Source organism: Notamacropus eugenii, chromosome 1 (assembly GCF_028372415.1).
Source record: "Notamacropus eugenii isolate mMacEug1 chromosome 1, mMacEug1.pri_v2, whole genome shotgun sequence".
Lineage (NCBI taxonomy): Eukaryota > Metazoa > Chordata > Mammalia > Diprotodontia > Macropodidae > Notamacropus > Notamacropus eugenii.
In genome coordinates this window covers 736,471,165-736,484,233 of record NC_092872.1, presented here as the reverse complement: position 1 = coordinate 736,484,233, position 13,069 = coordinate 736,471,165, and the positions used below count along the sequence as shown (strand labels likewise).

Genomic DNA, 13,069 nt, shown 5'->3' with positions numbered 1-13,069 from the left:
AATTGACTGTTTTGTGAGCATCTAGCAAGGGCGGTTTGATCACTAAGAGCTACCATGGTTTGTCATGTCTAGGATGAAGCTATGAGTTCATCATGTTTGGGGATGTCTCAAAGTCAGGAGGGATAGCTAAAACAGTGACCAAATCTCATCCCAAAAGAACATTAAAGGGCACAGCAATAGGCGGAATGTAATAAGATGACACTTCATAGAAGTTTTATAGGTTGTGTCACTCCAATAGAAAGCTCAATGAGAGTAGAGACTATTTTTTCTTTTTTCTTTGTATTAGGAGGGTCTAACAATACACAATTGGCCCTTGAAAAATGCTTATTAGATTGGATTGGACCAGATGAAATATAAGTAGTTGACTTTAAAATAGCAGTAAGTGAAAGACATATTAATACACACATAGATACATCAACCATGTTTTCGGTGGGAAAAGAAAGACTTAGGGATTTTAGAAGACTGAAAGGTTAATATAAGTCAACAATGTCACTTGGCCTTTGTAAAACAGAAGTAAAAGCCAAAGTAGTTTCCAATTGTATTAATAATGAATGATCAATAATAATAACCATATTTAAAAATAATTATTGACATTTACATATCACATCAAGTTTGGCTAGCACTTTACATGCAGCATATTTCTATGAGGTAAGTACTATTATTATTCCCCTTTTATAGATGAGCAAGTTGAAGCTTGAAGAAGTTGACTGGCCCAGGATGTTGTTGAGGAGTTTTTTGACCAGGTATGGTTTAGACTGCATAGCTTCTGTGTTCCACTTTCACCCTAAGATTTAGGAATTTTCTTCTCAAAAGATTTTCCTATAACCAGTTATTCAAGTTGTAACAGAAGCATCTATAATAGCAATATCTGTAATAGCAATATCTCCTGTCTCCTTTGGAGTTTCCCATCCGATACCTTTCTGTCATCTCTCTCTCATACATACATATCTGACTTATTCTTCTTCTTCCATACTATGAAGGCCCCAGCACAGCTTAGTAGTAGGATGACAGCCAACATAATGCCCAGTGCCAGGACCCAAGTCTCCACTGTGGGCTTTTCGGGGACTATGGAGGTAAAGGGTAGAATGTAAGTAGGTGTAAATTCAATGAAAGTAGGGGAAAGGAATAGAACAACACTGTGAGGCTTGACCTTCTGGGGATGTGATTAGAATGCCTGACTGAAGCACTGACCTGGATATACAGCAGGGGTCTTCAGCTGACTATGTTCCACCACACAGGTATAACCCATCCCTGAGTCCTCTGGTGGGAGCTCTAAGGTAAGATGGAGGTAGAAGGTGGCATCCACATTGGGCAGAGTGCCACTGGAAGTCTCCTTTCCCCATACACCCAGCTTCCCATTCTTCTCCCAACGCAGCAGGATGGAATGAGGGTAGAAGCCTGTGGCTGTGCAGGAGAGAATGATGCTGCCTTCTGGGTTGACATGGCGAGATACAGTCACCTCAGGGGGCACTGGGAGCAGAGATCAAGAAATAAGGCCTCACATTACAATCTTAGTGAATGTTTGATGCTCCCCTTGTCTCCACCTTTATTGGTGTTCCCAATATCCTTAAAGAAGTATCCTTTGTGCTGTTGGACCCAATAGTCCAAGCCATTGAGAGTAGCATGATAGCTTATACTCATTTGCATCTCCTTGGACACCTAGGAGAGTTAAAGGTAAACCCTCATTACAGAATCAACATCTGTTGGTGTTGATGACTCTTATCACCAGCTGTTTTCTAAACCATCTTCAAGCAGTTTGGTCTACTATGATAGATTAAGAATTGAATCTTTTTCAGTAGGTCAATTTTCTATATTTGATTCATGATTTCATGAGTGGAGGTCCTTCTAATGATGAATTCTGCAGACCCACTATGTTTATAGTAGTATCTTTCATGTGTCTCTGTCACTGCACCCCACTTCCAACAAAATAAAAGTTAAACATTATCTGGTGGCCAGTCTCTTGGTGATGTCTAAATTTGGTTCAATTGCTAACTAGGGAGCAGAAAGTTCTTCATTCTTGGGGATGTACATAAAGTTTTTGCAACGTGGTAACTTGGAAGAGTATGTATTCAGCTGTCATAGCCTTTGAACTCCTAGGGTCATCCCTATGTCTTGATGCAGAAGGCAGGAGTTTAACTTAAGCAGAAGAAATAAAGAAAGAATGAAGGAAAGAAAGAAAAAAAGAAGGAAAGAAGAAAAAGTAGAAAGAGCAAAAAGAAGGGACAAAAAGAGAAAAGGAAAGGACCATTCACAGGAAAGAAAGAAGGATGGAAAGTGAAAAAGAAGAGGTAAAGAAAGAAGGAAATGAGAAAAGAAAGGAAGAAAACAGTAAGAAAAAAAGAACCTCAACTTTTCTCATATTTCTCTGATTTTCCCATTGTAAGTTGGAGCAATATTCAGAATCCAGGGATTCTGTCTGTTTTTCAAGAGCTCCAGTTACTGCACAGAATCCTGGCGGTGACCTGGACCTCCTGGGAGGAAATGGGAAGAAGCAAACACTCACCATTATCCCTTACATTTTTGTACCCAACGATTTTCTTCATTAAGTCAACACAATATAGGTTCATGTAGCGTTTCCTTAGATCGGTCCAGAAGGGACTGTGGAGAACATGGTGGTATATCTGGCCTTCAGGCTTTAAGGTCTCCCAGTGTCCAACTTCTTCATCTATCCTGTAAATTTCCTCTCCATCCCAGATTAAATGGATGTGGCTCTTTACCTTGATGCCATTGTCTATTTCACAGTCTGCAAGGAGCTGTCCTGTGTGGTTTCCTGTGAAGGGACATTGCAGTTGGCTCTTCTTGAACTGGTGAAGAGAGAGATCAGTAACCAGGATCAACTGCAATCCATCCCCAAACTGAGGGCCTAAACAAGGGAATCGAGTCTCCAGCCTCTGAGTTCTGGTTTATTGATTTGGAAAGTTCGGAAAGTAATGAAAATATTTGGGCTGAAGGCAGAGGTGTCTTAGAAGGGTTATGGAAAATTGTGGTGACCCAGGATGTTGAACCAACTAGGTGAGGCCAAAGTCTCAGAGAGGAATTCTTTAAATCTCTTTCTATAGGTGAATAAATACTACTGGACTTGGATCAAGGACACACATTTCAGTGGTATGACTGGGGACAGATCTACTGAACTTGGCAGAGAAATAGACAAGGTATGATGAACAGAGGGATAGGGGAGATGAGTGGATCTGACTTACTGTTAGGGTTAGTTTCATTCTTTGCAAAGTAGTGCATCGCCCACCAGAAATGTTGCTCATGATCCACCAATAAATTACGCCTCTGGGTAATGTATTTGACTCCCAGTGCTTCAGAGATCCAGGATATCTTGATCATAATTTGCCGGTGTACTTTGTTATAGGATCCTATTTCAATATCATCCACGAAGCTAATTGCATTTAGTTCCAAGAGAGAATGGACTGTGCTCACTGCAGTGAACTGACCCACGTGCCTGTGATGTGCTAAATTAAAGGAAGGAAGGGAAGAAGAGAACACTGTGCTTCATATTCATGGTTACCAGAGGAACAGTGTTTCCTTTCATTCATTTCTTTGCCCTTCTTCTGCAACCCCCATCATGGTCCTCTTTGAAAATGAAGAGGAAACAACAATAACACAGCAACAACCACCAGTACGGACAATTATGCAAATGATTCCAAAGAAATCTAAATATCCACCTTTTAGTCTCTCTCTCTCCAAGCATCACCATTAGGTAGTGCAATAGAGTGTTGTGCTTGTAGTCAGGAAGACCTGAGTTCAAATCCAGCTTCAGCCACTTATGCTGTGTCACCCTAGGCAACGTACTTTGTTTCAGTTTCCTTATCCATAAAATTGACATAATAATGACACCTACCTCTCAGGGTTTGTGGGATGATCAAATGAAACATATAGTAGGAGTTTAATAAATGCTTATTCTCTTTTAGACGTCTCCAATTAAATTGCCTATAGGTGTCTGAAACTCAACATGTCTAAAACAAAACTCATTATCTTTCCCACTAAGCCTACTCCTCTTTACAATTTTCTGTTTCTGTCAAGAACATGACTAATAATTCATTGACTCAGGTTTGTAGTGTTGTATTGATCTTCCAATCTTCCCTCTCCCCCTCTTCGTCAATATCTGACCAGTGGCTAAGTTCTGCTGATTTCACCTTCACATCTTCATTCAAATTCATTTCTTTCTCTCCATTTACACATTCCCCCATCCTCATTCTAACCCTCACCTTCTCTTACCTGGACTTTGGCAATTTCCTCCTAATTGGTTTCCCTTCTTCAGATCTCTTCCCTGTCCAACCAGTCCTCCACAATCTTCCCATTTTCTATTCCTAAAGCTCACCACTCCCTTTCTCTAAATAACTCTAATAACCCCCTAAGGCCTCTAGGATAAAATACAAACTTTTCCAGCTAATGGCATTTAGCATCACTCATTGCCTTTGGAGAATTATTTTATAATTCTTCACTTAATGTATTCATCATTTCAGCCAAATTGACCCACTTATCATTCTTCACACCCAACATTCCATCCTACAGGTCTTTGCTGGGACTGTCTGCCCAGCCTGGACTGTTACCCTTTATCACTTCCAGAGAATGCCCAGTTTTCTCTAAACTACAACTCCAGGTACACTTCTCACAAGATTTCCCCTAATTCCTGTAGCTGCTAGTACCCTGCCCTAGTTAGAAATTAATTTGTATTGACATATACGAAATGATTACTTATGTCCAATCATATGCAAGTTCCTTAGGAGAAGGGAATGCTTACTATGACACCTGGCACATAGTTTTGAATTTATGTAAAGTGATGGAAAGAGCTTTGACTTTGGGATCAGAAAAATTAGACTTGAATCCCATTTTTAATACTAATTTTGGGGCTTGGAAAAATCACATAACCTCTCTAGTCCTGAGTTTCCAAATTTTAAGAAGACAAGGTTGGTCTGTATGACTTATCAGGTCCCCCATTGTTCTCTAAATGCCATCCTCTTCCCTCACACAGCCTTGACCCTAGTTTGGGCCCTCTTACCTCTCGCCTATAATATCCTCCTCATCCTCACCTCAAGCCTCTTTCCTCTTCCTTCCATTCTCTCCTCAGCTGACAATATGATTTTTCTACAGCATTGCTCTGTCTCACTCTCCCAATAATAAACTCCAACATCTCTGCCTTACCTCCAAGATAAAGCTCTTTGCTCAGCATTTAAAACCTTTTGGAGCATGGATGCTTTTAATCTTTCTAGTTGTCTTACCCTTAACTCCTCTTCTAGTTGTCTTACAATTAACGCCACTCATTCAACTACCCAATAGCAGCTTGCTACACCTGCACTCTGCCCTACCCCCAATACCCACCTTTTTCCTGACTGTTCCCCATGCCAAGGAACATTCTCCATCTTTACCTCCACCTCCTTACTTTCTGGAATTCCTTGAAGTTTCAGACAAGATGCTATCTTCAGGAAGCCTTTGCTGGTGCCCACAATTGCCAGAGCTTTTCCCTCCAAAGTCACCCTGCATTTACTCTGGATGAATCTTGCAGTTATATTTTTATTTATATGTTGTCTCCCTCATTAGAGTGTAAGCTCCTCGAAGGCAAGGATTAGGTTTTGTTTTGTTTGTTTTTTGTTATCTCTAGCACTTAGAACATTAGCTGGAATAAATACATTGTTCAGTAAATGCTTGTTGACTGACTACCTGAGTTACCTGAAACACCTTGAGTACAATGACTGAGTTTCCCCATCATACCTGAGTCTCCATGGTTTCTCCCCTCTCTACCTGTTCTCTTTTCCCCTAGACTTACCTGCCTGGGTCTCTCTCAAAGCAAATACCTCCAAAATGAGAAGCCATGATGAAGAGAACGGTCTCCACCTCCTCTGACACTCCATGATCTTCTGAAGGTGGCTACGTGGTTTCCTTGTCAACCACACCACAGCTGGGGGAGGTTTGAGATCCCAAGTTCTGTGTCCCAGGCAGTGCCTAAGTGAGAACTGAGGTCTCCTCTGTATATATCATGGCTCCTTACTTCTATCCCCACCCAGATGGGTGTTGACTCTGCTGAGGCCCTGCCCTCCTCTCATCATCACCTAAGATGTCTTGTGAGACTGAAACTTTCCCTACCTTGCTGGTATGAGAAAGGAAGTAAAATAGCCTACAGTGAGGGCATGGTGTCTCAGAGCACAGTCATCATCAGGTATTGTCTGGGAGGCTCAAACATGGGCTCGTTCAACGGCAACCACCCAGCTGTCTTTCCTTATTTTTATTGAACCTTGAAATTGCTAGATCTGAAAGGACAACCAGGGAAACTTCACTATGGAGAAGAGAAAAAGGGAAGAGATCTCCTTCCTACTTTTCTGACACTGCCCTCAGGAAGCCCTTGGTCTAATGGGAAGATAGAACCCCTGCCTTCAGGGAGCCTCTTGATAACTTGTAGTAGTCTTCTCACTAACCATTCTGCCTCAAGTCTCTCTGCACTACATTCCATCTTTCACAAAAGTTCTACTGACCCACTTCTGAGTAACTAGGAGTGAGAAGAGATGACCACTTTTCAGTGTATTATATTTGGAATTTTTCTTCAAGTTTGGATTGGACTAGGTGGTAATCAAGGCTCCTTTGAAATATGAAAGTCTATTCACATAGGCAAAAGAGGAAAGAGTTTGGAGAGTACTATTTACAGCAGAGCAGTGGATATTACTGGATGGTTTCCCCTATGGGTCTATATTGTGATCCTTTATTTTTTGGAAAGCCATAGGAAAGTCTCCTGAGCCATTACATGTTCCATGTTGCCTGAGTTCTTCATCAGAGGACACTGATTGGCCTAGAAAAGAGAGAATGACTCTAGTAAGGCTAGTTAGACTGAATGTTTTAACGGAGACTTTGGAGCTCTTCCCTATACATTATCTGGAGCATGTCTTTGTCAGACAGAGTTTGCTTAACTTTTCCATTCAGAGATCAGAGTAAGTAGACACTTTCTGTGCTGAAGAAATTGCCCTGGGTTAATTCTTTGAATTTTATAGCTAGTATCACAGTTTACTATGGAGTTATTTTTAACCATTTAAAAACTGTGAGTCATTTCTTTCCTTATAGCTTGCCAAAGGCAAAGTCCAGGTCTTCTCCTCCTCTTGCATACAGTAGCTAGCTTGAACCTGGGTTCTCAATGGGCACTCAAGAAATATTGGATTGATGTACGATCACAATGTTAAAAGAGAATCGCTGACGTACACAAAGAGTTAGAGCCCGTGGTATTTGTTTCTATACTTCCCTAGAGGGAAGTTTTCTCACCTCAAATCACAAGCCCTGTATGACTGGGGAGAGTGATGGATGCTTCATGCGAAATTGGAGAAGAAGAAGAGATGGTTGGTGAGAGGGGAAGTAAATACTCAGGCTAAGGTTTCCTTCTACTTCTATGCTTTCCCCTGCTACAACACATAGAAAAGTCCCTATGACCATCAAAGAAAAGACTTTGTTTCTTCAATATTTTTCTCAAAGCCTCAATCTCAGAAGCCATTCTCCTGACATTTGAGGTCATTTCCACTTCCCACTTTTGGCCTTTCTAGTCCCTGGAATCCTGTTCACTTCCCCCAATGGAAAGGTGTCCCCCGAGCTGGTCACAGTGCTTGAGACTCAACCAGTGCCCATCACCATCATCATCAGTGAACAAAGTCCTACGTCAAGGAGGTGTCTGGGACAGAATCTGACCACAGAGTAAGGTTCAGTGTGGGATTAAGAAACGTCAAGGAGGAGGAAGAGAAAGTTCATAAAATCCATGGAGCAAATCTTCTCAGTTTTCCCACCTTTCTCACAGGCCTTTAGGTGGCATGGAGTCTCTGTATAGCTTGTTTCCAGTATCCAGTGCACGATCTATCAGCCCAGATCTAGAGATGCAGTTTCCCATAATGTTTGGTTCAAGTACCACCTTCTACATTAGATCTCTCTTGGTTTTACTTCTCTCCCACATATTCTCCCCTGCCAAAGAACCACACTTTTAAGACAGCATGATTCAATAACAATAATGATAATAATAGCTATCATTTATATAGAGCCTACTGTGTGCCAGGCACCATACTAAGTACTTGACAAACATCTCATTTGATCTTCAGAACCTGAGAGGAAGGAGCTGCTCTTATCTCCACCTTACAGTTGAGGAAATTGAGGCAGAGAGAGGTTAAGTGATTTTCCTAGGGTCACATAGTTAGTAAGTACCTGAAACCAGATTTAAGTGGAGGTATTCCTGACTGTTGATCTAGTTCTCTACTAACTGGGATGCCCAGTTCAAGTCAAAGATTTTTTTGTTGTTGTTCACTTGTGTCTGTTTTTTTGTGAACTCATTTAGTGTTTTCTTTCTTAAAAAAAATATTTATTTTTGGTTTTCAACATTCATTTCCACAAGATTTTGAGTTCCAAATTTTCTCCCCATTTCTCCCCTCCCTCCACTCCAAGATACCATGCATTCTGATCATGCCTTCCCCAATCTGCCCTCCCTTCTATCACAGCCTTCCCTTCCCTTATCCCCATCTCCTGTATTTTCTTGTAGGGCAAGATAGATTTCTCTATCCCATTACTTGTATTTCTTATTTCCCAGTTGTATGAAAAAACAATTCTCAACATTTGTTCCTAAAACTTTGAGTTCCAATTTCTCTCCTTTCCTCCCTCCACACCCATCCCCACTGAGAAGGCAAGCAATTTAATATAAGTTATACATGTGTAGTTATGCAAAAGACTTCCATAAAAGTCATGTTGTGAAAGACTAACTACATTTCCCTCCATCCTATCCTGCCCCCTATTTTTTCTATTCTCTCTTTTGACCTTAAAGTGTTTACTTCAAATTGCTCCCTCCTCCCATTTGCCTTCCCCTCTATCATCCTCCCATACCCCACTTATCACCTTCTCCCCTACTTTCCTGTAGTATAAGATAGATTTTCATACTAAACTGAGTGTGCATATTATTCCCTCCGTAAGCCAAATGTGATGAGAGTAAGCTTCACTTTTCACCTCTCACCTACCCCCTTCTCCCTTCCATTGAAAAAACTTTTTCTTGTCTCTTTTATGAGAGATAATTTGCCCCATTCCATTTCTCCCTTTCTTCTCTCAATAAATTCCTCTTACCCTTCAAATGAATTTTTTTAGGTATCATCCCTTCCTATTCAACTCATCCTATGCCCTCTGTCTATACATACACACACACACACATACACACACACACATATATACATTTACATGTGTGTGTTTGTGTGTGTGCACATATAATTCCTCCAACTACCCAAATACTAAGAAAAATTTCAAGAGTTACAAATATCATCTTTCCATGGATGAACATAAACAGTTCAACTTTAGTTAAGTCCCTTATGATTTCATTTTCTTGTTTACATTTTCATGCTTCTCTTAATTCTTGTGTTTGAAAATCATATTTTCTATTCAGCTCTGGTCTTTTCATCAAGAATGCTTGAAAGTCCTCTATTTCATTGAACAGCCATTTTCCCCCCTGAAGTATTATATTCAATTTTGCTAGCTAGGTGATTCTTGGTTTTAATTCTAGCTCCTTTGACTTCTGGAATACCATATTCCAAGCCTTTCGATCCCTGAATGTAGAAGCTGCTAGATCTTGTGTTTTCCTGATTGTATTGTTTCTTTCTGGCTGCTTGCAATATTTTCTCCTTGACCTGGGAACTCTGGAATTTGGCTACAATATTCCTAGGAGTCTTGCTTTTCAAATCTCTTTCAGGAGGTGATCAGTGAATTCTTTCAATATTTATTTTACCCTCTGGTTCTGGAACAGGGCAGTTTTCACTGATAATTTTATGAAACATGATGTCTAGGCACTTTTTTCATCATGGCTTTCAGGTTGTCCCAAAATTTTTAAATTGTTGCCCCTGGATTTATTTTCCAGGTCAAATGTTTTCCTACTGAGATATTTCACATTGTTGGCTATTTCTTCATTCCTTTGGTTATGTTTTATAATTGCTTGATTTTTCATTAGTCATTAGCTTCCATCTGCTCCATTCTAATCTTTAAGGAATTATTTTCTTCAGTGAGTTTTTGGATCTCCTTTTCCATTTAGCCAATTCAGCTTTTTATGGCATTCTTTTCCTTATTGGCTTTTTGGATCTCTTTTGCAATTTGGTTAGTCTATTTTTAAAGTGTTATTTTCTTCAGCATTTTTTGGTTCTCCTTTCCCAAATAGTTGACTTGTTTTCCGTGATTTTCTTGCTCACTCATTTCTTTTCCCAATTTTTGCTCTACTTCTCTTACTTGATTTTCAAAATTCTTTTTGAGCTCTTCCTTGGCCTGAGACCAATTCTTATTTTTCTGGGAGGCTCTTGAGGAAAGAGTTTTGACTTTGGTTTCTTCTGTTTGCATGCTTTGTTCTTCCTTGTCACCAAAGTAAGATTTTATAGTCTGATTCTTTTTGCAGATTTTACTCATTTCCCCAGTCATTTACTTGACTTTTGAGCTCTTGGTCAAGGTAGTTCTCTGCTTCCAGTGGGGGTGGTGGATGTATTGTCAGTTTTTCGATCCCTCCGCAATCTGTGGGCCTAAAGCTGTGGGTTCCTCCTCTCCCTCCCCCTCTGCCACACTGGAGCTGGGACTGGACCACTCCACTCTCCTACACTGGTCCCACAGGATTTTCCCACTGACCTTCCAATTTATCTTCAGCATTTGGGGGTCATGAGGTCTGAAAACTGTCACAAGTGTGAGAGATTCAATCTCTTCAAAGCTTGATTAGGTCCCCCCTGTACACTCGTGGTCCACGTTACACTGAGTTTTGCTCCCAGCGTGGCAAGATAGACACTTTTTGGTGACCTTTCAGGCTGTCTTGGCCTTGAGATTTGCTTCACTCCATCATTCTGTGGGTTCTGCAGCTCCAGAATTTGTTTAGAGCCATTTTTACAGGTATTTGGCTGGGCTTGGTGGGAGTAGTCTAGAAATCTGTGCTGTTACTCCACCATCTTGGCTTCCCATTTAGTATTTTCTTGTCAAAGATACTAGAATGATTTGCCATTTTCTTCTCCAGCTCATTTTACAGATAAGGAAATTGAGGCAAATAAAGTGAAGTGGCTTGCCCAGAGTCTCACACCTAGGAAGTGTCTGAAACCAGATTTTAGTTCTGGTCTTCTTGACTCTAGGCCCAGCTGTCTAACTACTTTGCTGTTTGGTTGCCCTTAAGCCAGAGAATCTGAATTCAAATCTCCCATCTTTACGACCTTGGCAAGTTATTCACATTCCCTGCACCTCATTTTTCTCATCTGTAGAATGAGGGGGTTGGAAGATGGTGGAGTAGAAGCAGGGACCTTAAAAAAACCTATAAAAGCCCCTTTACAAACCTATGGCTTTAAACACATTCTAGAGAAGCAGATGTCACAAAATGACAGACTGAAGTAAATTTCTAGTCCAACACAATCTGGAAGGTTGATAGGAAGGGTCTATTGCATTGAGCTGGAAGGAGAGAACACTTTGTTGTGGGCCATGGTAGCACATTGGAATTGCAGCAGGCCTTAGGGGACTAAATCTCTGATGGCTGAAGCAGTTTCCAGACTTCTCAACCCATTAACATCAAAGGCAGCTTTGAAGCTCAGTGGGAAATGTCTCTCACCTGATTGAGAGGCGAGTATCATCTGACCCCAGCCTCAGTCCCAGACCAGGCCCAGGTTCCATCCCAGCCCCGGGGTGACAACAGTCACTGTAGAAGCTGTGACTGCTTCTGAAGCCTTCCACTTAACAAAGAGCTCAAAGTCAAGTAATTGGCTGCTAAAAAGAACAAATGGGGGAATAAAAAACAGACTATAGAGTCTTACTTTCTTGGTAAAAAAATCATTTTCTCACATTGTTGGTGTCAATGAAGCTTAGGTATGTAACTAGAAGAAGGTAACAAAGTCAAAGCTCCTCCATCCAAAGCCTCCAAGAAAAATATAAATTGGTCTCAGGCCATGAAACAGTTCAAAAGGGATTTTGAAAATCAAGTAAAAGAAGTAGAGGAAAAATTGGGAAGATAAATAAGAGTGATGCAAGAAAATCGTGAAAAATGAGTCAACTGCTTGCTAAAGGAGGCCCCAAAAATTTTGAAGAAAATAACACTTTTAAAATTAAACTAAACCAAATGACAAAAGAGTTCCAAAAAGACGATGAGGAGAAGAATGCCTAAAAAGCAGAATGGGCCATGGCAAAAGAGGTTCAAAAGTTCACTGAAGAAAATAATTCTTTAAAAATTAGAATGGAGCAAATGGAAGCTAATGACTTTATGAGAAATCAAGAAATTATAAAACAAACCCAAAAGAATGAAAAGAAAGAAGACAATGAGAATCATCTCAATGGAAGACCAACTGACCTGGAAAATGAATCCAGAAGAGATAATTTAAAAATTATTGTACTACGTGAAAGCCAAGATAAAAAAAGAGCCTAGACATAATCTTTTAAGAAATTATCAATGAAAACTGCTTTGATATTCTAGACCCAGAGGGTAAAATAGAAATGGAAAGAATCCCCCAATCTTCTCCTGAAAGAGATTGCAAAAAGAAGACTCCTTGTAATATTGTAGCCAAATTCCAGAGCTCCCAGGTCAAGGAGAAAATATTACAAGCAGTCAGAAAGAAACAATTCATGCATTGTGGAAACACAATCAGAATAACACAAGATTTAGAGATTCTACATTAAGAGATGGGAGGGCTTGGAATATGATGTTCTGAAGGGCAAAGGAGGTAAGATTGAAACCAAGAATCATCTACCCAGCAAAACTGAGTATAACACTTCAGGGGGAAAATGGAATTTCAATGAAATAGATGACTTCCAAGCATTCTTGTTGAGAAGACCAAAGCTGAATTTGGCTTTCAAATATAAGAATCAAGAGAAGTATGAAACAGTAAACAGAAAAGAGAAATCACAAGGGTCTTATTAAAATTGAACTGTTTACGTAATATGTGGAAAGGTGATATTTGTAACTCACGAGACCTTTCTCAGTAGTAGGGTATTTGGAGGGAACACATATACATGTAAATGTGTATGAGTTTATGTAAGTATGTGCATATGTATATATGTATGTATGTATATATGTATGCAGATATGTGTATGTATGTGTATATACACACATATATGTAAAGAGAGAGCA

At 40.1% G+C, this 13,069-nt stretch overlaps 1 protein-coding gene across 1 annotated transcript; it reads right to left on the bottom strand.

Annotated features, from left to right (window-relative positions):
- Nucleotides 1-671: 671 nt before the first annotated feature.
- Nucleotides 672-5,858, bottom strand: LOC140528697 (H-2 class I histocompatibility antigen, alpha chain-like). Its single transcript, XM_072646770.1, has 5 exons — nucleotides 5,774-5,858; nucleotides 3,198-3,458; nucleotides 2,504-2,770; nucleotides 1,192-1,470; nucleotides 672-1,065 (listed from the first exon to the last, which is right to left on the bottom strand). Exons 1-5 carry the CDS (start codon nucleotides 5,856-5,858, stop codon nucleotides 935-937), a joined length of 1,023 nt encoding a protein of 340 aa, XP_072502871.1. The 3' UTR covers nucleotides 672-934.
- Between the last annotated feature and the right edge of the window lie 7,211 nt (nucleotides 5,859-13,069).